We start from the raw sequence: 24950 nt of genomic DNA on the forward strand, positions 1-24950 counted from the left end.
AAGTATTGGAATGTAATTCATCATATCATGTATTCTCAGAAGTTTGATGTTGTCATCTTAATGATGAATCAATTGGCAGTCTTGAAGCATGACATGACCACAAATCTTTATTTTGCTCCATATATCATGTCACTCATTCTTCAGAAGACAAGATTCAAGGGGGAATGCAGAGTGCAGCATGAGCCATTTAGACCATTCTTGAATGACTGAGAGTTTCATATTAGAGCACTGACTCCCTTCCCTCCTGTTGGGGGAGCTGAGGCAGGACATGGCCAAGATGATGGTCATGGTCATGATGAGCATATGGGCGGTGCAAATATTCCACATGTTGAGCCTGAGGCACATGGTTGGGTTCCTCCTACAGGGTACTTTGATCCATACTTCCAGGGGATGCAAAATTCATGGAATACATCTTTTGCTCAGTTTGGTCAGAATATGCAGCAACAGATGCAGCAAGGGTTCAACACCATGGGGCAGCATTGGCAGGGGCACTTGGATACTAGCTTCCAGCAGTTTGGACAACACCTTCACTCCACTATGTACCAGCCTATCATGTCCAGCCTTCAGAATGTCCAGCAGGGGCTGCATAATGATATTGATGCTCTCAGTGCACAGTTGGGCACCTTGTCTACTCAGGAGCAGTATCAGCAGATTCAGAACAGGCAGACTCATCTTGAGCAGCAGGTTGATGTGTTGAACACAAATTTCAACATCTTCAGTGATCACTTCAGCATGATTTATCCGAGGCCTATTCCACCTCCTACACAGTGTCCATATCAGCCGTTCTATCCACCTCAGTTTCCTCCTCCACAGTTCTACCCTCCTGCCAATGATGGTGATGCTTGATGTCTCCTTTTGGGCAATCTAATGACAAAGGGGGAGAAGTTGTGAAGAAGAAGTCAAGAATCATTGAACTCAAAGGGCGGCTTGCATGCTTATGGACATTTGCATTGCATGTTTATTTAAATTATTGAACAATGCATTAGTGTGTAAACTATCTTAGTGGTGAAATAACTTTCAACTCCTATGTGTGCTTGATCATCCATTTTTATCATTTTGATAGCACTAATATTCTTGTGAAAAAGCTCTAGCAATGATTGTGGTATTTCGAGGATATTATTCATGATTATGGTCTTCAAAGGTGATACCTTATATTTTGTGTTCCTCAAATACCACTATATAGGGAAACTCCGCCAAAAATTTCTAAATTTATGCATATGTGTAATCATTGAATTCAGATCTCTATGCACATATGTAGGGGGAGCTTTCTCTATATGGTTTAACTTCAATTATTCTTATCTTCTATTTGAGGTTGTCATGAATTACCAAAAAGGGGGAGATTGAAAGATCTAGGCCCGTATTTGGGTTTTGGTAATTAATGATAACTCTTGTGGACTAACCTTTCAACTCAAGTGTGTCAAGGAAAAGTTGGTTTAGTTCACAAGGGAAGATGGACATCGACATCATTTGATTGATAGCATGTTGGAATGCTCAAATCAACATGGCAAACAAGTGAAGACCAAAGCAAGACTTGGCTTCGATGGACCGGTTGCGACGCAATGGTGAAGGGCAAGCTAATGGGCTTGGCGCCGATGGACTTAGGCGAAGGTGAAGGGCAAGCTAGTGAGCTTGGCTCCGAAGGACCGAAGCAACGGTGAAGAGCAAGTAAGACTAAGGTTGATGGACTTGGATGCTTTGTGATGGTTTGAGTGATCCACATCATATTTGAGGACGAAGCCAAAGACAAATTGATCATATGAAGTGGCTTTGTCAACATGTCGGCTTGTGCAAGGCAAAGGTATGAAACATAGGTTGTTTCATTTCACCGGCCATAAGGTGTTTTAGAGAAGTTTCAAATGGCCAGATTTAGGATAGATAGCTGTACTATTAAGAGGGGCAAATATGCTTTGCATTGCGGTTATCTAGTGCCACTTGTGAGTTCTAACGTTGAGTTACGATCAGTGTTGAAGTGGCAGTTTTACAAAACCTTTATGAAAAATGATTTGCCTAAAAGCTAACCGGTGGTGAGTTGAACGGTTTTCTCTTTTCAGAAATCGTTTATTGGTGTTGGCTATCCGTGATAAAAGGTTCTTTTGAGAAGCGCTTTTATCTAACCGTTTTATGCTTTGGAACACTCCATTGGTATGGGGTGCTTGCTCAAAGTATTGGAGAAGATGCGCTTGTAGAAGTGGTTTCTGGGCAAGGGCGGACTATCTGCTGTTGTGGGCGCGGACTGTCCGCGGGGCAATCCCAGGAAACCAGAAAGGTTTTGGTGGTTCTGCAGCTGACTTTCGCATAGACGGTGGACTGTCCGCGCCTGTAAGGGCAGACAGTCCGCAGGTATTTTTTTCGTGGAACCAAACAGATTGTTTTCAATCTGCTCGGGGCTGACTGCGTGACCGCGGACAGTCCGCGCCTGTAAGGGCGGACAGTCCACGGGTCATTTTCCTCGGCGAGCAGAGTTGCTGGACTTCCTCTCCAGGGGTTTGTTTTTCAGCTGCGGACTGTCCGCGCCCTGTAGGGCGGACTGTCTGCGGTTCAGCAGTTTGAATCCAACGGCTAGTTGAAGTTAACCGCGGACTGTCCGTGGTTTCTACTGCGGACTGTCCGCGTGTCGCGAATCAGAGCATAACGGCTAGTTTTGGGGGGCTCCTCTATATATAGTAGGATGCCCGGTTAGTGAGCCCTCTCTTGGCCATTTTTACAGCATACTCATTGGGAGAGCACCTCTCTAGCACCTCCTCTCATACCCTTTGCTTAGTGCAACATTTGGAGAGTTGAGTGTGCTCACTAGTGCGGATCTTTGCGTGAGAGATTACTCGTGGCACTAGGTGGTCGTTGTGCAAGTGTGGTTGTTTATTACTCTTGGAGTTTGCCGGCTCCTAGACGGCTTGGTGATTGTCTTCGTGAAGCACGCAAGAAGCTTTGTGCGGTGCTCCGAAGTTGGCTTTGTGAGGGGCTATCGAGCTCATCCCCGCCGGAGGAAGGCGAAGAGCATCTCTAGTAAAATCGAGGCTTGTGTGGGTGTCTAGTTGATTCGTCCGACTCAAGTTTAGAGCTCACGTGGAGCCTACCTAGTGAGGTAGTCCGAAGCTTGCGGGCTTGGAACTAACAAGAGGAGCAGCAATCCTAGAACTCGCCTCAACGTGGACTAAGTGACCGGCAAGTCACCGAACCACGGAAAAACATCGTGTGTCATCCTCTTCATTGTGGTTTGCCTATCTCAACACAAGCTTATCTTCTTGATATGTATACTTTGTGCTTGTGTTGTTTATACTTGAGCTCTTTGTCTACTTCATAATCACTAGTATGCTTAGTTGATACTTTGTGTTTTCAATAATTCTTTTTGTGAAAAGTATCTTGTTCTTGCTTTAGCTCTTCATATTAAGGTTGCTTGCTTTCTAGATAGAGGGGTGAAGTTGTAGCTAGAACGCTTATTCTCTTCCGTATTTAAATTGTTTTTGCGCTTGCTCTTAATTTTTTAGAAACGACTATTCACCCCCCCTCTAGTCGGCCATCTCGATCCTTCAAACACATCTGGAAACTTGCCCACCACCTGGTCTTCTTGATTAGCACCACTCAACTGATTCACTGTAGCAGTCGGCTGAGGTTGCTCTGCCGCATCCACACTTATTCTGTCCCCACCTGGTGATGTCACCACCACAGACTTCTCCTGACACTGAATTACTGCCCCATGCTGCTTCATCCAATCCATTCCAAGTGTGAGGTCAATTCCCATAGTTCTTAACACAATAGGTTTCACCTTGAAATCTACACCCCTTAAGGATATACTAGTGGAGGGGCTCCATTAATTAGCTGGCAAGTTGCCTCCCGGTGAATTTACTAGCATAGAATTTTTCAGTGCACAAAGTGGGATGCTATGCACTCTAACAAATGCTTGGGAGATGAAAGAATGTGAAGCACCAGAATCAAACAGTACTATAGCGGGGATGGAGTTGATGTTGAACGTACCCATCATAACCTCAGGTCGAGCAGGCCTCTGATTGTTGTTCTAGTTTTGCTGGGCTGGTGGATTCTGCTTCTTGGGGCACTGGTATGCATAGTGTCCCACCTCTCCGCAGCGGTAACAGGCATTGGGGTTGCCGTTGGGTGCTGCACTCTTGCCAGGAGCATTGTTGGGCACTCCTTGGCGTGGTGCCTGGTTGCTGGCCTGTTGTTGGGGGCGCTGCTGACTATGATTTCCATACTGCTGCTAGGGACGTTGTTGGTTCTGGTGGCTGTACTGCTGGTGGTACTGAGGACGTTGTGGGAACTGACCACGATTCCACTGATTTGGTGGCCCTTGATTGCGTTGAGGGAATCCCTGCTGAGGATACGCACGTGGGCGTGTGTTGCTGCCCGACGGCTGCCCTTGGAGCTTTCTCTTCTTTGCGTCCATCTCTTTGCGTTTGTTGTCGATGACAATAGCGTGGTTCACCAATTCTTGAAAACAAGGATAGATGTTGCTCATCAGCTGCAGCTGCAGTCCATCATATAAACCCTTCAGGAAGAGGCGTTGCTTGTCGGAGTCCCTGGCCACCTCATATGGAGCATATCGTGACAATTGTGCAAACTTGTCATGATACTCACTTACTGACATCGATCACTGCTTGAGAGACCGGAACTCTTCTGCTTTCAGTTCTATCAGGCCCTCTGGAATATGATGGGACCTGAACCCTTCAGTAAACTCCTTCCAGGTGACTGGCGGAGCATTGTTCGGGCATCCATATTAATAGGACTCCCACCACTCCTAAGGAGGTCCTTGCAGCTAGCCCGAGGCATACAACACTTTCTCCAGGTCGCTGCACTGAGCTATGTTCAACTGCTTCTCGACTGCTTTTAACCAGTCGTCTGCCTCCAGTGGATCAGAGGCATGGGTGAACACCGGGGGATGTCCTTTCAAGAACTCCTCACGCTTGTCGCGGACCTAAACCGGCGGTGGGGCTGCTACTGGTTCATTGTTCATGCGGTTCATCATTGCTTGCATCAGATTGGCTTGCATCCCCATGAGCTGCTCAATAGTCATCGGCGGTGGAGGTGGTGGTGGATTCTCAGGTACACCACGTCCACGGCCACGACCGCGGCCACGGCCACGTCCACGACCAGCGCCTGCTCCTTCGGCGTCCATCTGCTTCCAACAAAGATTCACGGCTTTTAGTGATCTTCCAAAATAATTATTCATCGCTTATAATGAATAAAAACAAGACTAGCAGTTTTCTGGACAAGTTTCAAACTCAGCAGGTCAGTAATTCGTGCTTATCTCAGACTCTAAAGATCCAATAAGAACATGGTATCGTTGAAAAGGTTAATAAATTTTCTACAAACTTTATTCAGACCTCATTTACTGGTTCCAAAAGTAACATAATCAAAATTGTAGTTTATCAGGTTATGCTCTGGTTCTCAGTCTGTGCAGGTACAGCAGATTAAATCGGACATATCTCACAGAACCGAACAGATAATGAGGTGAATCCAGTTGGAGATGAAAGATATGTCAGTCTAGTTTTCACCATAAAAATTTCGTAACTTTTGGCTGAACCATTTATGAGATACAGAATAAACATCACAGACTGCTCTAGAATCAGCATGACTGAGACAAAGATAAAGTAACCCAACCTCACAATAATCAACATTTACCACTAGGATTTAAACTTTAGAAACATGCGGACAGGCCCACATGTTCTCACAATCAAACAAAAACTCCAAATCACAATTGTTCATCATCACAAACAGCAACACACTGAATATTCACACACCACATATAACCAAACCACTCGTGCTAACGTTTAACTAGAAGGTATTGGGACATCTAGGGAGCTCTATCCTGCAAAACGAACTTGCGGGGCTTCTTCTTGTAGATGGGTGGCTGTCCAAGCTGACCACGCAGCTCATCCACCTGCTGCTGGAGGCGCTTCCCCGCCTGCTGTGAAACACGCAGCTCCTGCCTAAGTGTCACGTTCATCTCATAAACGACACTAATGTGCCTCACTGTCATGTCCAAAGTAGGGTCACCGGCAGGAGGTGCCAGGACATGCCATGTCCTGCCATCTGGGTCGTTGTGCGGAAGGAACCGGTACCTATCCTCCTGCATGGCCTCAAAACGGCGGCCATGGTAGTGAAAGTACGCAGCTTGGGCTGTATCCTCCATACTCTCATAGGCGGAAGCATGCCTAACCTTGCTCTCATGGATGGACTCCACCTCATCCGAGTTGTCGACATTGTTCCGAGCTGTGATGATCACCTCGGCCTTCCAGTAAGTGTTCTCCAGCGGGTGCCTGTGCTCCGAGCAGAGGTAGCGGACGGTGGCAGCAAACTCCAGGTAGTAGCTCGCCAACACACCCGTGAGCAGAGTGTGGTAGTGAGCGTCCTCGTCAGCCTCCATGAACTCGTTCTTGGAGGTCCATCCCATCTCCGGGACAACCTGTGGGTGCTGAGGCGTCGGCGCTGAACCCGTAGACGCGTGCGGTTGAAAGCCCTAGTTTGGTTTTGGATAATTGATGAAACCCTACTACTAACCTCTATGCTAAGTATGTGTAGACTTAATGAGGTTGGTACTTGCCAAGTAATGGAGCAAGAGATGATCATGGTGATGATGGTGATGACCACAAGATGATCAAGTGCTCAACTTAGAAAAGAAGAAAGAGAAAAATAAAACCCAATGGAGATCAAGGCAAAGGTATTGCTTAGGGTTTTGATTTTGGTGATCAAGACACCATAGAGGGTGTGATCACATTTAGGATAGATAGCCGTACTATAAAGAGGGGAATTCTTTGGTTAAGCGGTTATCAAGTGCCACTAGGTGTCATTGTTCATGTGCATACATTTAGAACCTAGTGAGCTAACTTAACTCCTTCAAAGAAAATGATTGTGAAAATGCTAACACACGTGCACATGTTGGTTTACACTTTGTGGTGTTGGCACACTTTGAGAAGCAGGTGGAGTTTAAAGGGTGGAGAGAGGATGGGTTCCTCTCTCCCTCCCGCCGAGCTTGCTCGGCGGGATTCAGCGCTTTTTGAGAAAATGAAGTGCATATTTTCTATTGCACCGGTGGGAAATTTGGAGAAGTCGCGGGAGTGTTCCTCGCAGAGAGACACTCACCGAACGCTGACCGTTGAGGCACCGGACGCAAAGGTTGTGCATCCGGTGTGCTGTGGTGCTAGGGTTAAGCACCAGACGGTGCTCACCGGACGCAGGGTGAGTCCTGTTCTTGAGTCCGGTGCTATCTGACTTCTGCCGAAGTGTCTATCTGGAAGCACCGGATGCTCTGAGAGCGTCCAGTGGTGTGTGTCTGGTGACCTGTGCGTTTTGCAAACTTCTCTGGGTTTAAGACCGGTGAGCATCGGACGGTCTGGTGCTCAGCGTCCGGTGACCCTACGCGTTTGCTGACCTCTCTGTGTTTAGGACCGATGTACACCGGACGCGTCCGGTGGCATCTTGCTCAGCGTTCGGTGCTTTGCAGGTTACTGTTGGACCCTGACACGTGGCTGACTTTGGAGCACCGGACGCAAGTGTTGAGCGTCCGGTGCCCCTTTAAGAGCGTCCGGTGACCCCGTGTTTTTCCCAGTGAAAGAGCCAACGGCTCTATTTGTTTGAGGGGCTATATATACGTGTTTGGCCGGTTTAGGGCTTATACTCTTGGTATTCTAACATACTTGACATCCTTGTGAGCCTAAGCAAGCACCTCCCACTCATCTCCTTCATAGATTATTCATCTTTGTGAGATTGGGACAGATTCCAAATGCATTTGCTTGAGTGATTGCATCTAGTGGCACTTGTGGATCGTTCTAGCTTTGGTTTTCTTATTACTCTTGGTGGTTGCCGCCACCTAGACGGCTTGGAGCAGCGGAGGAGGACTGGCACGAGTTGGTGATTGTTCGTGGCCATCTCCCGGTGATTGTGAGGGGTCTTGTACATTCCCCAGCGGAGAGCCGAAAGGTAACTCTAGTGGATTGCTCGTGTCATTGAGCTACCTCACTTGTGGGTAGGTTCTTGTGGTGTCCTAGTGAGGACGAGGTTCGTGCTATACCTCTTAGCCACCGAACCACCAAGTGTTAGTCGACACAACGGGGATGTAGCGTGCCGGCAAGCACGTGAACCTCGGGAGAAAATCGTGTGTCTCCATTGTGATTGTACTTTGGATTTCTCCCGGTGATTGGACTTCATATTATTGATTGGTTCATCCCCTCTGCGCGGTGGTATAAAGACCAAACCATCTCTCTTACTTTCTTGCAAACTAGAATAGCTTACTTACTTGTATAGAAACTTTAGGTAGCTGTCTAGTGTAAGTAGGGACATAGCTCTTGTGTGCCTAGTGATCATATCAACTAGAATTGTTGGATAGGTGGCTTGCAAACACCCCATTAGAGCTAGAGCAAAAAGCTTCGCTTTGTTATTTACTAACCTCTTGCTCTAGTGAATTTGTAGAATTTTTAAATAGGCTATTCACCCCCCCCCCTCTAGCCATATTAGGACCTTTCAGCGGTGTAGGCGCAGGTAGAGCAGGCGGAACTGGGGCGTCGACCTGCGGGATCGGTACCGCCACTGGTGTAGGTGCAGAAGGTGTAGGCGTAGGAGACTCCAGGTCCATGGGCTCCTCCTCCTCGCCGCCAGCAGAGGCGACGACCTCAGGCTCAGGTACAGGTGCTGGTGCAGGTACAGGTGCTGGTGCAGGTGCAGGTGCAACTGGCGGGGCATGGGCGGCGGTGAAGAGTGCACGGTACACGGCTACACGGCGACGAGGCATCTATAAATTTTATTTTAAGAATTAGAATCAATATGTTTACATAAATAGAACAGTGTGTAAGAATATAAAATTTTAATAAAATAACAAGAAGGTGAAATAAACAGTAAAATAAATAAAGCAAAAAGAAAACCCTAAAATCGACCGTTTCTACCTAAATTTGCGTCCTACAGTCAGCCTTGCTTTGATACCAATTTGTCACACCCAAATTTAAGGATAAATTTGAGTACAATAAACCTCTCGTGCGCCCAGGAATAGTCGCGCACACAAGTCGACAAATTATAAGAGTATCATCGCAAGTGTCTTACATAATGTTTATTACAACACGAACATCAAAGTCTGGCACAAGCGGAAATAAAACTCATATCAAACTAAAGCTTGGTAGTTCCAACACAGGGACGACCTACTGGTGGATCGCCAACCTAGAAGTCCTCCAGGAATTCTTCATAGTAGCTGTCATCTGTTACCCATCCGGGATTTTGTCCAAAAAGAAATATAGAGACAAGCGTGAGTACATCTCGTACTCCGCAAGCATAACATAGGATTTTATGCGGCTCAAAAAGGTCAGACACTGGCTACTGCAGTTAGCATTTTAATTGGTCAATGTTTTAATCCTATTTAATCATAAATTATGCTTAAACTCCCGATTAGCCCACATGAGTACAAGATAATAACACCGTTAACCTTCACGGCTCACACCATCACCATCACTGTTAAACCACATTAATCTTCACGATCAATGCGTCATATTTTCATAAGTCATTTCTCCATAACCATCCACACCCAACTATTCCGTAAGGTCCAAGGCCGCTCCTGTCTGAAAGCACGGCTAGTATACCAGTTTGATCAAACTGTGCACAGAGGTGTGCACTTTTCCCGTAAGTCGTGTTACCCATATGTTCGGGGTTTGCAAGACCCACTAACACTGCCAAGGTGAGCGGGCAAGGAACACTATGAAGCCTTCCATAGGCCTCGTCTAACCAGTTAGGACCGTGAGGTTTCCTCGACAGGCAGATATAGAGGAGCCCCTTTCCTATGGCACATTTCCATCACGGCTATACACATAGGAACAGAAGCAGTTCTATACCCAAAGTGGCAAGCCCCTCTTGCGCCCTTTCGGGTAACCTCTAACCAGCTAGATGAGATCCTACTACTGAGCTAAAGTTAGAGTCATATAACTATCACGGTTGCACTGTAAGTCTCGGATAGTCGCTTATAGAGAAGCCCTTACGGATGGTCTAGGTCAACCTGACCGAAGTCAATTGCACCATAGCCCTTTTTCCCAACATTGGTCATCATATTTAATAAAGTCAGAAGAGTAGTGAAGTCTCAATTAATTTAGAGCACTAGCAAAGCTATCCATATGCAATCTACCCATAGGTGTTATAAAAATATAATCAAGTAGCTAGGAAATCCTTAGGGTTATCAAAATTAGACACATGCATATGCGTAATTAATTAAGTGAATAGGTGTACTAGCGAAACCCATGTTATACTTGCCTTCGGTGAAGTGAAGCTACTGCTGGTCCTGCTGCTCCTCGGAATAAAACGGATCACCCACGGTCACATCACCGTGTGCGCTCGATCGGCACCACACAACAACACGCATCCAGATTCAATCATATAAGCAAACAATCCTTTAATTAGAACAGTACACCAACAGATCAAAAACAAAGCAAAATGTTTAAAAACAGAACCTACGTTTCGCTACGAACACATAGATACAAAGATCACGAAAATCGAAGCTAAAACAATCAAGTTATGAATTTACAGCGATTTCCTATAGCGACTTAATTAATTAAACCTAAACCTAAAAATAAAAAGTTGCAAACTGCAGTAACAGTAGTACTAACATGTAGAGAATTTAATTATGAATCTAACGCAATTTGAACGGGTCAAATCGGAGCTAAAACGAATATTTTATGGCCAAAACAATGCAATGGCAATTCTGTAAATTTCTGAAAGCGCATTTTGACCTAAACCGACGAAAAATACGTTTTCTAAACGACAAAGCGTAATCTGCGAAATACGCTAAGGACTGCGGGTTGGATTGAGAAAAACTCAAGGTTTCTTTAGCAAAATCGCCCCCGAAGGGGTATGGTGCATCCAGGGCCCTCGGATTAGAAACCGATGGCCGAGATTAAGAGATGGAGGTGAGAGAGAGGGAGAGGGGGCGCGCCTCGCCGGAGCTGGGGAGGGGCGCGGCGGCGGCCATTGCCGGCGGCGAGCCGGGCGCTATAGTGCATCAAACTCGAAACCGAGAGTACCGGGAGAAAGAGGAGAACAACGCGGACTCATTCCCGAGCCCAGCGCGGCCAGAGGAAGACCCGCACAGGCCGGTTCGCGGCGGCGCCATGGATGACGCTCTCGGCGCACGCGAACAAGGCCCTAGAGGCCAGGAAACGGAGCGAGAGAAACTCAGAGAGAAAAAGGGGGAGTAGGCGATGCTCACCACGGCGAAAACGGGGGCGGTGGCTACGCGAATCGGCGGAACAGCGCGCGGTCGGACACAGGTGCTCCGGCGACGGTTCTTTGCGAGCTCAAGGATGAAAACTGAGGCGAGCAGAGGGGGAAATGGGGAGGGAGAGGTGCTCGGGCGCGCGGGCTCTCCACTTCTATCCGAGCGCCGGGGAGAGGAGAGGAGTGGGGAGCGAACGTGGGAGCGGGGGCGCTGCGGTTTCGGAGCCGAGAGAAGGGAGCGGGCATCACAATAAAATGCACCAGCATGCATACAACAAAATGTTATTCTAACTTATATTAAATTTTTATTTCCCCAAATTTATTTATTTTTCCTAAATATTGATACTCACATAAATGAATTTAATTAAACTCAATTCTCCTATTTTAAAGAAATAAAATTTTGGGTGTTACAAATTGTAATGCTCAACTTTATAGACAACAAAATTTTAGACCATAAAATCCAAGCAGGCTTTAAGTATGTACTATAAACTGGTTGATCTTGATCCTACGTACTATTCTCAAGCATAAAACTTATATGTACCACCTAATATATATAGGTATGAACACTGAACATTTTATCCCTTCAACCAATTCTAGAAAAATAATAAAAGGGCTATATTTTCAAAAAAAAAAGTCAAATGGTTGTATTGTAGCTCCACTAAAAAATATATAGAGCCAGAGAGCCTCACCAATAATAAGAGTACTGTTTCGCAATACTTTGTGCATTAACTAATATAGTGGTCCGATTCAATGAACTACTTCGATATGAGAAATGTGTAGATCAAACTTTCTGAACTTTGATTAGGGTTGTAAAAAATTCATGCAACATTTATATCTCCAAATAACTAATTATATATTATAAATATTAATATTCTTTTCAATTAGTAAAAGTTAAAAAAATGATTCTCAAAAAGTGATAACGGCTTCTATTTTGGCCGTATGAACCCAACACAACTACTACACGTTACCATGAACCAGTGTGTGCCTACTAGGGAGTAGGGATCGATGTACCCGACAAAATGTTTGTATTCGCGGTCCACCAGCAAATCTCTTGTGGATCAGCCTGTTAAGCCCACCAAAAACCACAAGGATCCGCAATAGTTCCGCGGACCCCAGACTCTTCGCTTCGGTTCCCTGCTTGTGCAGCCGCTGTTCGTGGCAATGGGCTCCAGGTTTCAGCGTCGGCATCTCACCCACCAGCCATCGTGGTGGCTGCGGCATATGGGCTGCCGCGTGACCCCGCGTCAATTTTGGGCGGTACCGGTAGGTATCCGGGCCGTCGTGAGAGAATATACGAAAAAGTCTACTTTTTTCTTCTTCAACTTTCACGAAAGTTCATTTTTTCTTTCTCAACTTCAAAATCAAACAAACTACCTCTCTCAATTTTTCAAACCGTGTATTTTATCTCCCTAAAGAGGTTTCGAAGGTGGTTTACTACAGTGAATGATGATTTTGATACAGTTAGTTTTGTCTTTTCCTTTTTAAATTATTTCGGTTGAATCTTTGAAAAATTGTTGTAAATCACAGAAAAATCATAAAATAGAAAATCTAATTTTGTTGGACTCTACATGAGTATATCTACACAATGAAAATATAATATGGTAGACTTTAGTATAAAGTTTTTGCTATAAAGTTTTTTTTTCTTTTTTATTTATTTTGGCTAAATCTTTGAAACTTATAGTAAATTACAAAAAAAACATAAAATAGAAAATCTAACTTTGTTAGACTCCACATGAGCATATCGACACAATAAATATATAACATAGTATGCTTTAGTACAATTTTTTGTTATAGCTTTAGATAAAGGCTTTGCTATAATTAGCTTCTATAATTATTTTTTTGGACTAAAGCATATCCATATTATATGTTCATTATGTATATATACTCATGTCGAGTCCAAAAATTATATTTTATATTTTATGATTTTTTTTATAATTTTTTATGATTTTTCAAAGATTCAACCAAATAAATAAAAAAAATAAAAAGACAAAACCTTTATAGTAAAAAGTTTTACTAAAGCATACCACATTATATATTCACTGTGTAGATCTACTTATGTGGAGTCTAAAAAAATTAGATTTCTTATTTTATAATTTTTTATGATTTAATATCAATTTTTAAAGATTCAGCCAAAACAATTAAAAAAGAAAAATACAAAACTACCGTCACTGTAGCAAAACCACCATTCACTATAGCAAAACCGTCTTCAAAACTGCTCCAGAGAGTGAAGAGGGGGGTGAATAGCCTATTTAAAAATTCTAAAAAACACTAGAGCAAGAGGTTAGTAAAAAAACAAAGCGAAGCTTTTTGCTCTAGCTCTAAAGGGGTGTTTGCAAGCCACCTACCCAACAATTCTAGTTGCTATAATCACTAGGCACACAAGAGCTATGTCACTACTTACACTAGAAAGCTACCTAAAGTTTCTATACAAGTAAGTAAGCTACTCTAGTTTGCGGGAATGTAAAAGATAGTTTGATCTTTATACCGCCGCGTAGAGGGGATGAACCAATCAATTATATGAAGTCCAATCACCGGGAGAAATCCAATGAATAATCACAATGGAGACAAACAATTTTCTCCCGAGGTTCACGTGCTTGCTAGCACGCTATGTTCCCGTTGTGTCGACCAACACTTGGTGGTTCGGTGGCTAAGAGGTGTAGCACGAACCTCATCCTCACTAGGACACCACAAGAACCTACCCACAAGTGAGGTAACTCAATGACACGAGCAATCCACTAGAGTTACCTTTCGGCTCTCCGCCGGGGAAGGTACAAGACCCCTCACAATCACTGGGGGATGGTCACGAACAATCACTAACTCGTGCCAATCCTCTGCTGCTCCAAGCCGTCTAGGTGGTGGCAACCACCAAGAGTAACAAGAAAACCGCAGCTAGAATGATCCCCAAGTGCCACTAGATGCAATCACTCAAGCAAATGCACTTGGAATCACTCCCAATCTCACAAAGATGTATAATCTATGAAGGAGATGAGTGGGAGGTGTAAGCTTAGGCTCACAAGGATGTCAAGTATGTTAGAATGCCAAGAGAGTGAGCCCTAAGCCGGCCAACAACTATTTATAAGCCCCTCAAACAAATAGAGCCGTTAGCTCTTTCACTGGGCAAAACTCGGGGTCACCGGACGCTCTTAAAGGGGCACCGGACGCTCAACACCTGCGTCCGGTGCTCCAACGTCAACCGCGTGTTAGAGTCTAACGATCACCTGTAGTGCACCGGAAACTGAGCAGCACACCGGACTCATGCGCAGAGAGATCCGCAAACCTGCGGGTCACCGGACGCTAAGCACCGGTAGCGTCCGGTGCTCACCGGACCCATGCGCAGAGAGGGTCACAAAAACACCCGCACACCGGACGCTAACAACCGGACGAGCGTCTGGTGCTTCCAGTCAAACACTCTGACCAAAGTCAGATAGCACCGGACGCGTGAACCGGAGCTCCCCAGCGTCCGGTGTTCACCGTCCGGTGCTTAACCCTAGCACCACAGCACACCGGACGCTCAGCCTCAGCGTCCGGTGCCTCAAAGGCCAGCGTCCGGTGAGTGTTTCTCTGCAAGGAACACTCCCGCGACTTCTCCAAATTTCCCACCGGCGCAATAGAAAATATGCACTTCATTTTCTCGAAAAGCGCCGAATCCCGCCGAGCTTGAAGCTCGGCGGGAGGGAGAGATGAACCCATCCTCTCTCTATTCTTCAAACTCCACCTCCTTCTCAAAGTGTGCCAACACCACAATGTGTAAACCAACATGTGCACGTGTGTTAGCATTTTCACAATCATTTTCTTTGAAGGAGTTAAGTTAGCTCACTAGGTCCTAAATGCATGCACATGAACAATGACACCTAGTGGCACTTGATAACCGCTTAGCCAAAGAATTCCCCTCTTTATAGTACGGCTATCTATCCTAAATGTGATCACACCCTCTATGGTGTCTTGATCACCAAAACCAAAACCCTAAGCAATACCTTTGCCTTGATCTCCATAGGGTTTTGTTTTTCTCTTTCTTCTTTTGCAAGTTGAGCACTTGATCATCTTGTGGTCATCACCATCATCACCATGATCATCTCTTGCTCCATCACTTGGCATGTACCAACCTCATTAAGTCTACAGACACTTAGCATAGAGGTTAGTACAAGGGTTTCATCAATTATCCAAAACCAAACTAGGGCTTTCAGAGAGGTAAAATGTACGGTTTGAAAAGTGGAGGAAGGTGGTTTGCCTGATTTCAGAGTTGAAGGATGAAAAGAGAATTTTCATAAAAGTTGGAGGAGGAAAAGTAGACTTTTTCTAAAATATATGCATGGGTGCACGAGCACGACTTGTCCCAAAATAATATTACTATATTAAATAATATCAATATTTATAACATGTAATTAGTATTATTAGATAGATCGTTAAATACATTTATCATAATATATTTATTTATAGATATAAATATTGTAACTATTTTCTATAAATTTAATTAAAATTTAGAAAGTTCCACTGGTAGGCATGCTATAATGTCATCGGTATTGAGACGGAGGGAGGATGCATAGGTGCGCTCGTCTGCAACGGACCTCGCCACACATGTGTGGCACACGGTGGCATCGACGCCGCAGCAGACTTGTCTTTTGCTTGCTGAGCAACCCACACGGACACACGATCTCTTGCGTTTGCCCGGCCGGCCGGTCGGTGGGTGGATCGCACTGTGAGTTGCGTGGCTGGCAGTTGGCACGGCCGGCGCCGCGCGGTCCGTAGTATGATTCAACAGCCGTCGTCTATCCGGCCGACGGGCCCCTGCTAGTATTCGGTGTAGCACATCTTCCGACATGACCCAGTGTTCCATGCTAAGCGCGCGTGGATTCGAGCATTGTAAGGCTTTAGTTCCGAAAAGTTTTTAAGATTCTTCATCATATCGAATCTTGCGGCGCATACATGAAACATTAAATATAGATAAAAAAAATAACTAATTGCACAGTTTAATTGTAATTTCGGAGACGAATCTTTTGAGCCTAGTTAGTTTATGATTAGATAATAATTGTCAAATAAAAACGAAAGTGCTACAGTCCCAAAATTTTTAGCGAACTGAACAAGGCCTAAGTTCCCAAAACATTTTGTAAAATTTTTCAGATTACTCATCACATCGAATCTTATGACATATACATAAAGCATTAAATATAAATAAAAAAATAATAAATTGTATAATTTACGATAAATCTTTTGAACTTAATTAGTCTATAATTGAATAATATTTGTCAAATATAAATAAAAATACTACAATATCTATTTTGAAAAAAAAAATTGAAACTAAAGAAGGCTCTCGATCCTGAATGCCAAGGGTGTCAAAGGAGGTAGAATGGCTCAAAGTTTCCGACCTTGGTAAGTTAGGCCTTGTTTAGTTTTTAAATTTTTTAAAATTATCTGTTACATCGAATTTCAACACATGTATAAAGTATTAAATATAATTAAAAAATAATTAATTATATAGTTTATCTATAATTTATGAGATAAATTTTTGAACCTATATAATTTATGATGAAATAATCATTACCTAATATAAATAAAAGTGCTATATTATTCGAAGAATTTTCGTGAGAGAAATTTGCTCGGGGCTCGAACCAAACGAAACGACAAACAAGCCAGTATCCAGTTAGCAGTCAGCCTTTGGCACTTGGCAGTTCCTGCAATGATGCTCTTAGTTTTGACTCGCTCACCCAACTCCGATCCCCAGCTGGTCCCCAATGCAATGGACGAGTAGCATCCTCGACGGAGGAAATAAAAGGACACAAATTGTATTTTTGTACTGGTATAATATAAGAGAGAATAGGGCCTTTTTAGGCCCGCTGCATCATCACATCAGCCTATGTATGGGCCTCGATCTAGTAAATTTTGCATGACTTTCATGTGGGCCTTATTATCCAAGCGACCAAAAGGGGCTACATGAACAGCTGGCCGGGATTATTCCCCCTCCGCTCAGATCAGAAAAAGATAAAGGACGAACTGAGGAAAAGGAGAAGGAAAAGATGGGACAAAGGGTCAACTTGGAGCAGGAATCATGGAATGTAATGTTTTCAAATATATCATCTTTCGGTTCATGCTAGCAAAGTGCCACCCTTTTGCCGGTGCTCGTTGAAACCGTGGTCAAACCCGACAAAGAAGTGACGTCAAAAATCCAAACCTTGGGAAAACAATGAAACGCTAAGGGCGGTTTATCAGAGCAAGTTTAATAATACAGCCCACTTGCTGGCTGTAAAGTTCCTTGTAGCCTTCTCCCAGCCCACCCATACAATAGTTAGCTATTCACTATTAATATATGGCTCACTTGTCTCTCTCACAAAGTTTCTTGGTTCCTGTGCCCAGGCTGGCTGTAAGCTTGCAGCCCGCTTCTCCTCTCTCTCCTTCCTTCTCTCCTCCACCTCAGCATCTAGCCAGCTTACAGCCCACTATAATACTTGCTCTCACAGTTCTAGCTGATCATCTAAGAACATATGAAGCTGATCATCCCAAACTCTAGAAATAATGAGGGCTAGAGGCACGGCCTGATGTTTATTAGTTGAGCCATTAGTTGATATATTTGGCAAAACATACATTTCATTAGAACACTTTATTTTATATAACATATAAATTATAAATTCTTCTTGGATTTTGAAGCTAGAGTTTTCTATCAAGTAAGACCTCAATTCACAAAAGCCATGGGTGGTTTATTACTAATTATATTAAAAACCAACTATTCGGCTGGCCGTAAAAGTGTGTGATGTTGATGCTGATTTCTTGTAAAAGAAAAAACACTGCTGGCTAGCCAGAAAATTCTGGCGTGTCCCTATTTTCAAGATTTCTAGGTATTGGAAACAATGCAAACAAGTTTCGTCCTGTGAAACTTATTTCATCATAGAAAACTTTATCGCCTCTCTTGTTATTTAGATTTTGTCATGTCAGGTAATCTAATACCTATGAAACTCTCAAGAAACTATCATCGGGTCTAGCCTAACTACTTTAGGAATGAAAATGAATTGATAAATCGTAGCCATAAGCAGAGAATTCTCTCTCTGCTTGATTTGACATGATTTGTCCTACTATATACCATGTTGTAGTTTTAGTTTGCTTATGAAAATTATGACAAAATTATTATTGATATGATTTAGGAATACCCACGAGTAGTATTTGGATAGAAGAAAAACCTTTTCAATAGAAATGGAAACTTTAATTATATGTACAATAAAAATTGTAAACAAAGGTCCCTAGTGCTTTACAATAGAGCCTATGTTAAGATCTGGCTCTAGGCCTAAAAATGTCATAACACTTTCTCTATTTATATCACAGGATCACAACCAATTAAGAGATTCATCTATCCAATTATCATAAACACATATATCATTTACTTTTTAATTACCTCTAAATTTATTTCTTCTAACCCTTTTGTTGTCCAACACTTCTCTCGATAAGATTTGTTATTGTTTTAAGGTGGCACCCCCATTGTGCGGCCCTTGATTCACTACTACAAAAAAATCTTTTGTGAGGTGTTTTGAAATAAGCCACAGAGGCGGGCAGCATTTTCAACCGCCTCGGTTAATGGCAGGCATTAACTAAGGCGGTTATTTTCTATTAACCAAGGTAGTTATGAGAACCGCCTCGCAAAATCGATTAACAAAGGCGGACAAATTAAAAATGTCCACCTCGGTTAGTATCGATTAACCGAGGCACTTATTCTAACACAAACGCCTCGGTTGATATATTAACCGAGGAGGGCGTACTATAAAGCTTGCCTCAGATAATATTGGCCCATTTTAGAGCCCAAACTAGCCATCTCGGACGATGGTGTGCTCAGCATATATATATCGAACTTAGCCACTCAACCCACTCCCTCCTCAGCCGCACCGAACTCGCCCCCTCCCCTTTCCCCTCGCGACTACCTCTTCTCTACCCGACGCATAGAGCATCCTCCCTCTCTCGAGCGCCCGACTCGCCCCTGGAAGAGGCCGCGGGTTGGAGGCACCCCTCTCTCTCTCCTTCGCCCCACCCTCTCTCTCCCCATGGCGGCCCTAGAAGTGGCCGCGGGTTGGAGGCGCCCCTCTCCCTCTCCTCCACCTCACCCTCTCCCCCATGGCGCCCCTGGAAGAGGCCACGGGTTCGCGGCGCAGGGTATCCTCCCGCTCCCTCTCCTCTGCATCTCCCTCCTCCCTCCAGTGGCAGTGTGGGTCCACGGTGGCGCATAACCAGGCGGCACAGTGGGGGCATCGGGGTTGGAGCTCGATCCGACGAGGAGCCGCCCGATTTGGTGATGAGAAGGCCGGATCCAGTAAGGTGGAGCTCGATCCGGCAAGGAGAAGCCCGGATCTAGTGAAGTGAAGCTTGATCCGACGAGGAGAAGTCCAAATGCGGTGTGCTCGTGCAGCTGCGGTGCTGGATGGCGGTGCAGATCCAGCCAGTGGAGCGATGACGTTTGGATGGGCTCAATGGGCTCTTTGATGGGCTACACGGGTCTGTCGATGGATTTTTTTGTTTTTTATTTGATTAACTGAGGCGGGCAGCAAACCGCCTCGAAAAATGTCACATTAAGTGTGACCTTTAATCCAAGGCGGTTGCAAAAACCGTCTCGGTAAAGCCTTTTGCTGGCCTCGGTTAAAAATAATGTAGTAGTGATTGGTCTTCGTGGAAGACATTGGTGAGTTTTTGGGTAAAGAACGAGTCTCCCTTTGTTGTGTATCTTAAGCATGTCCAGTCCCAAACGATTAGTTCTCATAAAAGAAAATAATCAAACCTTTAGTTTCACAAGAAAAGTAATTTAGCATAGGGTTTAGAAAATACTATAAGTTCAGGACCAAAAAGAGGTTCGACTTAAGTTTGACCTTACTTTTCACGTGCAACATAGAATCACACACAATTTTTCAAAATGTTTTTTTTCATTATTAAATAAACATTATTAAGGAAAAAAGGAGCAGAAATGTTACGGGTATCACCTACCACGACGAGGTTCTTGTATTCACATTGACGAAGCACAAGCGGTGGAAAAAGGATCTGCAGGAAGCTAGCTGTCGAGGTACACGAGGACCTTTAATTTACGGTGGCAATCCACGTACTTCGAGAGCTATGCTGCAACCTCCGGCGACGGCCGGCGTGACGGCAACACGAACCAACCAACGACGAAAGCAACGGCTAGCTCGCAAGATCCTGGTGCAGATGCAGACACGGCCATCGCCTGTGTCGTTGAGCCGTAGCAGTAGAGTGATGCCATTGGCCACCGTACCGGCGCATGACGATCTTTGGCACCGTCCCCATCTGATCGGGAGAACCAAGCAAGAGGATCGACCGCCATGAAAATGGGAACCGGAAGCTGCAGTGTCGTTGTGCCTTGTGGGGTCGATCGAGGCAGTCCGTTCGCTTCGTCCAAAAACTCAAAACTTTACAAGATTCTCCATCACATCGAATCTTGCGATACATGTATAGAACATTAAATATAGATAAAGAAATAATTAATTGTACAGTTTATCTGTAAATCATGAGACGAATCTTTTAAGCCTAGTTGCTCCATGATTGAATAATGTTTGTCAAATAAAAACGAAAGTGCTACAGTGTTAAAATTAAAAAAAAATAGATCTAAACAAGGCATTAGCTTATTCGTCGAATTTATCAGTGATTGTCTATAGCTTATGAGTGAAGCCAACATGGCATGGCACAGTGAAGTCTGGCGTTCTGTCTGGATCGCGTATAGGCAGGCAGGCAGTACTAGCTGCCAAACCTTTGCGCCGTGCACGCGCACAATGTCACTGTGCCACACCGTCTTGTTTGGGTCCCAATCCCAAGTCGCAACCCATGTGTAAATGTACTATTAGTCCCTCCAATTATCTATCTCGCTTGGGCAATCAGATCGCACTACCGTCATGTCATGTGGGCGCCTGGGCCGCTGATCAAACCATAGGACGGAGGGACGCCCCTAAAACGCACGCCAGAACGGCATCCGTCGTCGTCGTCGTCGTCTGCCGTGCCCATGTGTTGCTGGACACAGACACAGATTTGGCTGTCCTAGGGCCTTGTTTACTTCCCAAAAAATTTTGCAAAATTTTTCAGATTCCTCGTCACATCGAATTTTTAGACACATACATGAAGTATTAAATATAGACAAAAATAAAAACTAATTACACAGTTTGGTCGCAATTGACGAGACGAATCTTTTGAGCCTAGTTAGTCCATAATTGGACAATATTTGTCAAATACAAACGAAAAAGCTACAGTGTCGATTTTGCAAAATATTTTAGAACTAAACAAGGCCCTATTTTTGTGTAGATCATGAGCTCATGTGCCGCCGTCTCTTTTCCCTGTTGCATGCTCAAGTGGTAGGGAGATGGCAGAATGTGCGTGCACTACATCTACATTCCCGATCTAGATCACCGGACTCATTCATGCTCTCATGCATGTACTACTACGTACGTACCCCCTTACCCCCCCCCCCCCCAAAAAAAAAAATAGTGCTACGCCAGAAAAATGCAATTGGATCGAAGGACCAGGCAGACATGCGATCCAAGGCACCCATGGCGACCACATCTGTCTTGTCGTTACCAAAACTGCAAAAGACTTTTTTAAATTCGAAATGGAATGCTCACATTATACTACATTCGTAGTGGTAGGTAGGTAGATACATACATACTTGGCTCCATACATACAAAACATACGTATACATACCAAACTGCTCCCTACGGAGCGTTGCTGCCTGCCACTGCCACCCTTAAACCCCACGCCCCGCTCCGGCGCCCGGCCGGAGCTGAGCCCGACCTCGCCGCCGCCGCCAGACGTGCCGCCTCCCTCGTGTGCGACAAGCAGGCCGCCCAAGTGTGGTACGCTCTCGCTGACGCTGACACGGACCTCTCACTCAAGGTCGGTGCTCCGGCGTGTGGTGGGAAAGGTAGACCCGGCATTGTATCACCGTCCGCCCGAGCTTGAACCCCGGCACCACGGTGAACCCGACGGCGACGTCGTGCCCGCTCGGCGCCGGCGTCGTCCCGCCGCCGTCCGCGTCGCTGACGCTCTCCATGAACACCTCCGAGAACCGGTCCCCGGGGCGCGCCTGGAACACGGACGCGGCGCCGTCGAACGCCCAGAACAGGCAGTGCAGCAGCCACACGCGCCGCGCCATCTCCGCGAACTCGCCGACCCACGCGGCGCGCGGGGCCGCCGCCGCCGCCGAGGACCCGCGCCCGAAGAAGGCCGCCTCCATCCGCTCGTGCACCACGGACACGTACCTGTCGCGCATGAACTCGCGGAGCGCGCCCCACTGCCGCAGCGCGTCGCCGCTACCGTCGTTGTCGTCCTGGACTAAAAATAGCTCCGCCGCGGCTGGCACGGACTTGGCCTCCGCGAACTCCTCGAAGAAGCGGCGGCGGTCGTGGGAGGAGCCCCGCCCGTGGAGGGAGCTCAGGCCCAGGTCCTTGCGGTGGAACCCCGCGAACATCTTGAGCGCCACGTACGACTCGAGCGCGAACCTGGCGTCGCCCGCCGGGTCCCGCAGCCTGGCGCCCGGGTGCACGGCGGCCGCGGCCGCCGCCGCGGGATCCCAGCCGGCGGCCCGCATCGCGTCGTGCATTGCCCTGGCGAAGGCGCGGACGGACTTGACGGCGTGCCGCAGCGCGGTGAGGAAGTGGGTGGCGTTGAGGCCGGAGAGGTGGAGGTCGTCCAGCGCCGCCAGGGTGCGGGTGCGGGCGCGGTCCTCCAGGGACCGCGCGGCGCGGAGCTCGTCGGCCAGCGCGGCGCGCGCGCGGTCGGCCTCGGCGTCCCGCGCGCGGAGCTCCGCCTCCAGCTTGCGCGCCGTGATCTCGTAGGTCCGGAGCAGGTGCCGCTGCTCGTCGGCGTGCGCGGCGAGCGCGAGCGCGGACGCGCCGGTCCTGGCCGCGGTGGCGGCAGGGTCCCTGGTGTACCGCCGCTTGAGGGACGACAGCTTGGTGAGCTCCGCCACCAGGCCGGCGTCGGCCGCCTGGATGGAGTCCGCGTCGTAGGGGTGCTGCGCCAGCTGCAGCTGCGCGTAGGCCGCCTTCACCGCGGACGCCCGAGCGAATAGCGTCGCCACGAACGCGTGCTTCGCGGCGTCCAGCGCCAGCGCCGGTGCTGGAGCAGGCTCCGGCGAAGGCTGCGTCTGCGGCGGCGCCTTCTTCTCCGTGGCATTCTTGAAGAAGGCGTCCAGGGTGTAGGCAGCAGCCAGGTTGCCGGACAGCTTGAGCTTGCTGAGCGAGTTGATGGAGCTGTCAAGCGAGTCGTCGAAGTCGTCGTCCCCGGCGACGGAGTACGCCATCCCCACCCCCATCCCCATCCCGGCCCCAGCCGGCGAGCTCTTGCGGCGGAGCAGCCTGGCCAGCCTCCGCGCGATGCGCCCCGGCCTCTGCTGCGGCGCGGGAGCCGGTGCAATCGTCTCCATTGCTCTCTGCTAGCTCACAGAGCGAGCTCTCTTGTTGCGCTACTGCCACAGCTGAGCCTCTTGTGGAGTTTCCTGTTTGGCCTCGTGGAGGGAATGGGGGATAAGATAATTAGGCGGTGGTGGTATGCAGATGCAGGCAGGGTGTGGTACGGTAATATTATACCAGATTAATTAGTTGAATAATTAAGGATGCTGTCGTGGACGAATAATCAAGTGGTCTGCCTGAGGGTACGGATGGGGAGGGAGGTGATTTACGGTTGTTTAATTAATAGCGGGGTTTTGCTTAGGAGGGAGGCACACCACCGGCATGATTATTCCCACCGGCTCATTTTGAGCTTTTACAGAACATTGGATTCGGATTCCTGATCTGATGGATGCGTAGAGAGAGAGAAACAAAACCTGGAATTTTTAAGGTTTCAAGTATCCTTTCACAATAACAAGGAAGCAACTGGGAAATCAATGCTACAACATATGTTATTATATATTATATAGGCCCAAGTTGCACTCAGTTTTGTATAAGGAATCCAATGAAGAATGTGTTCTTTTTTCCTGTATGATGAATGCATGTTTATTTGGAATAATGGGGTGGATTCCTGATAAAAATGTCGTCAAATAATGAATCTAAGTTTAAACAAATAGGACCATTTCCTGAAAAGTATTGCTGAACTAGTATTGCAAAACAAGACGTAACACAAATTATAAAATCCCAAGACAAGTTATATCCCCTCCACATTTGCCGATGCAGAGGCCTCACCTCAATATTTCCAGACATTTCCTAACGTTCAGAAACCGAAAAGGAAACCTTTTTCCCAACATAAAAGTCAAGTGAGCAGTAGGCAGTACAGAGAGTACTGACCCCCACAACATCCAACAGTTAAACGGCTGGAATCATAGGCAGGCAACCAATGGAGCGGGCCGCATTCATTCGAAATGATTCGAAATCAATGACCCAGGCCCACCTGTTAGCCGCGGCCGACGTGCCATACGAATTGCAAAGACCCAAAGAGGTCTCGTGTCTTCTTCCACACCGCGTCATTACTCGCACGCACCAACAGCCATGGATTTGGCATCCAACTCGGAAATGGCGTTAAGCCACGTGGCCACGAGGAAATAGCGTTAAGACTCACAAGTTCCCTCCTAGCCTGCTAGACAATCACTCTCAGGCGTTGGATTCATCGGTCCAAGGATTGTTTTCATGTTCATATATTTACCTTAACCATTAACTCATCCTAAACATATGGGCTAATGTTTAGAATAGGTTGATGGCTGAGGTAAATACATAGACATCGAGTCAAGCCTTATGACACAAATGTTTGTGCGGCTATTTCTTGATCTGCATGGGATGTCATCACCTTAAGGCAGAAAT

General features: G+C 46.3%; 1 protein-coding gene across 1 annotated transcript; it reads right to left on the reverse strand.

Moving 5' to 3' along the window:
• On the reverse strand, positions 21739–23725 carry LOC8065929. The gene has a single exon (XM_002440734.2). The coding sequence runs from the start codon at positions 23582–23584 to the stop codon at positions 22049–22051; it is 1536 nt and encodes a 511-aa protein (XP_002440779.1). The 5' UTR covers positions 23585–23725; the 3' UTR covers positions 21739–22048.

This window comes from Sorghum bicolor, chromosome 9 (assembly GCF_000003195.3).
Source record: "Sorghum bicolor cultivar BTx623 chromosome 9, Sorghum_bicolor_NCBIv3, whole genome shotgun sequence".
In the NCBI taxonomy this organism is placed as follows: domain Eukaryota; kingdom Viridiplantae; phylum Streptophyta; class Magnoliopsida; order Poales; family Poaceae; genus Sorghum; species Sorghum bicolor.

Coding starts and splice junctions, on each gene's coding strand:
- LOC8065929 (XM_002440734.2), bottom strand. CDS start 23,584: ATGGAGACGATTGCACCGGCTCCCGCGCCGCAGCAGAGGCCGGGGCGC.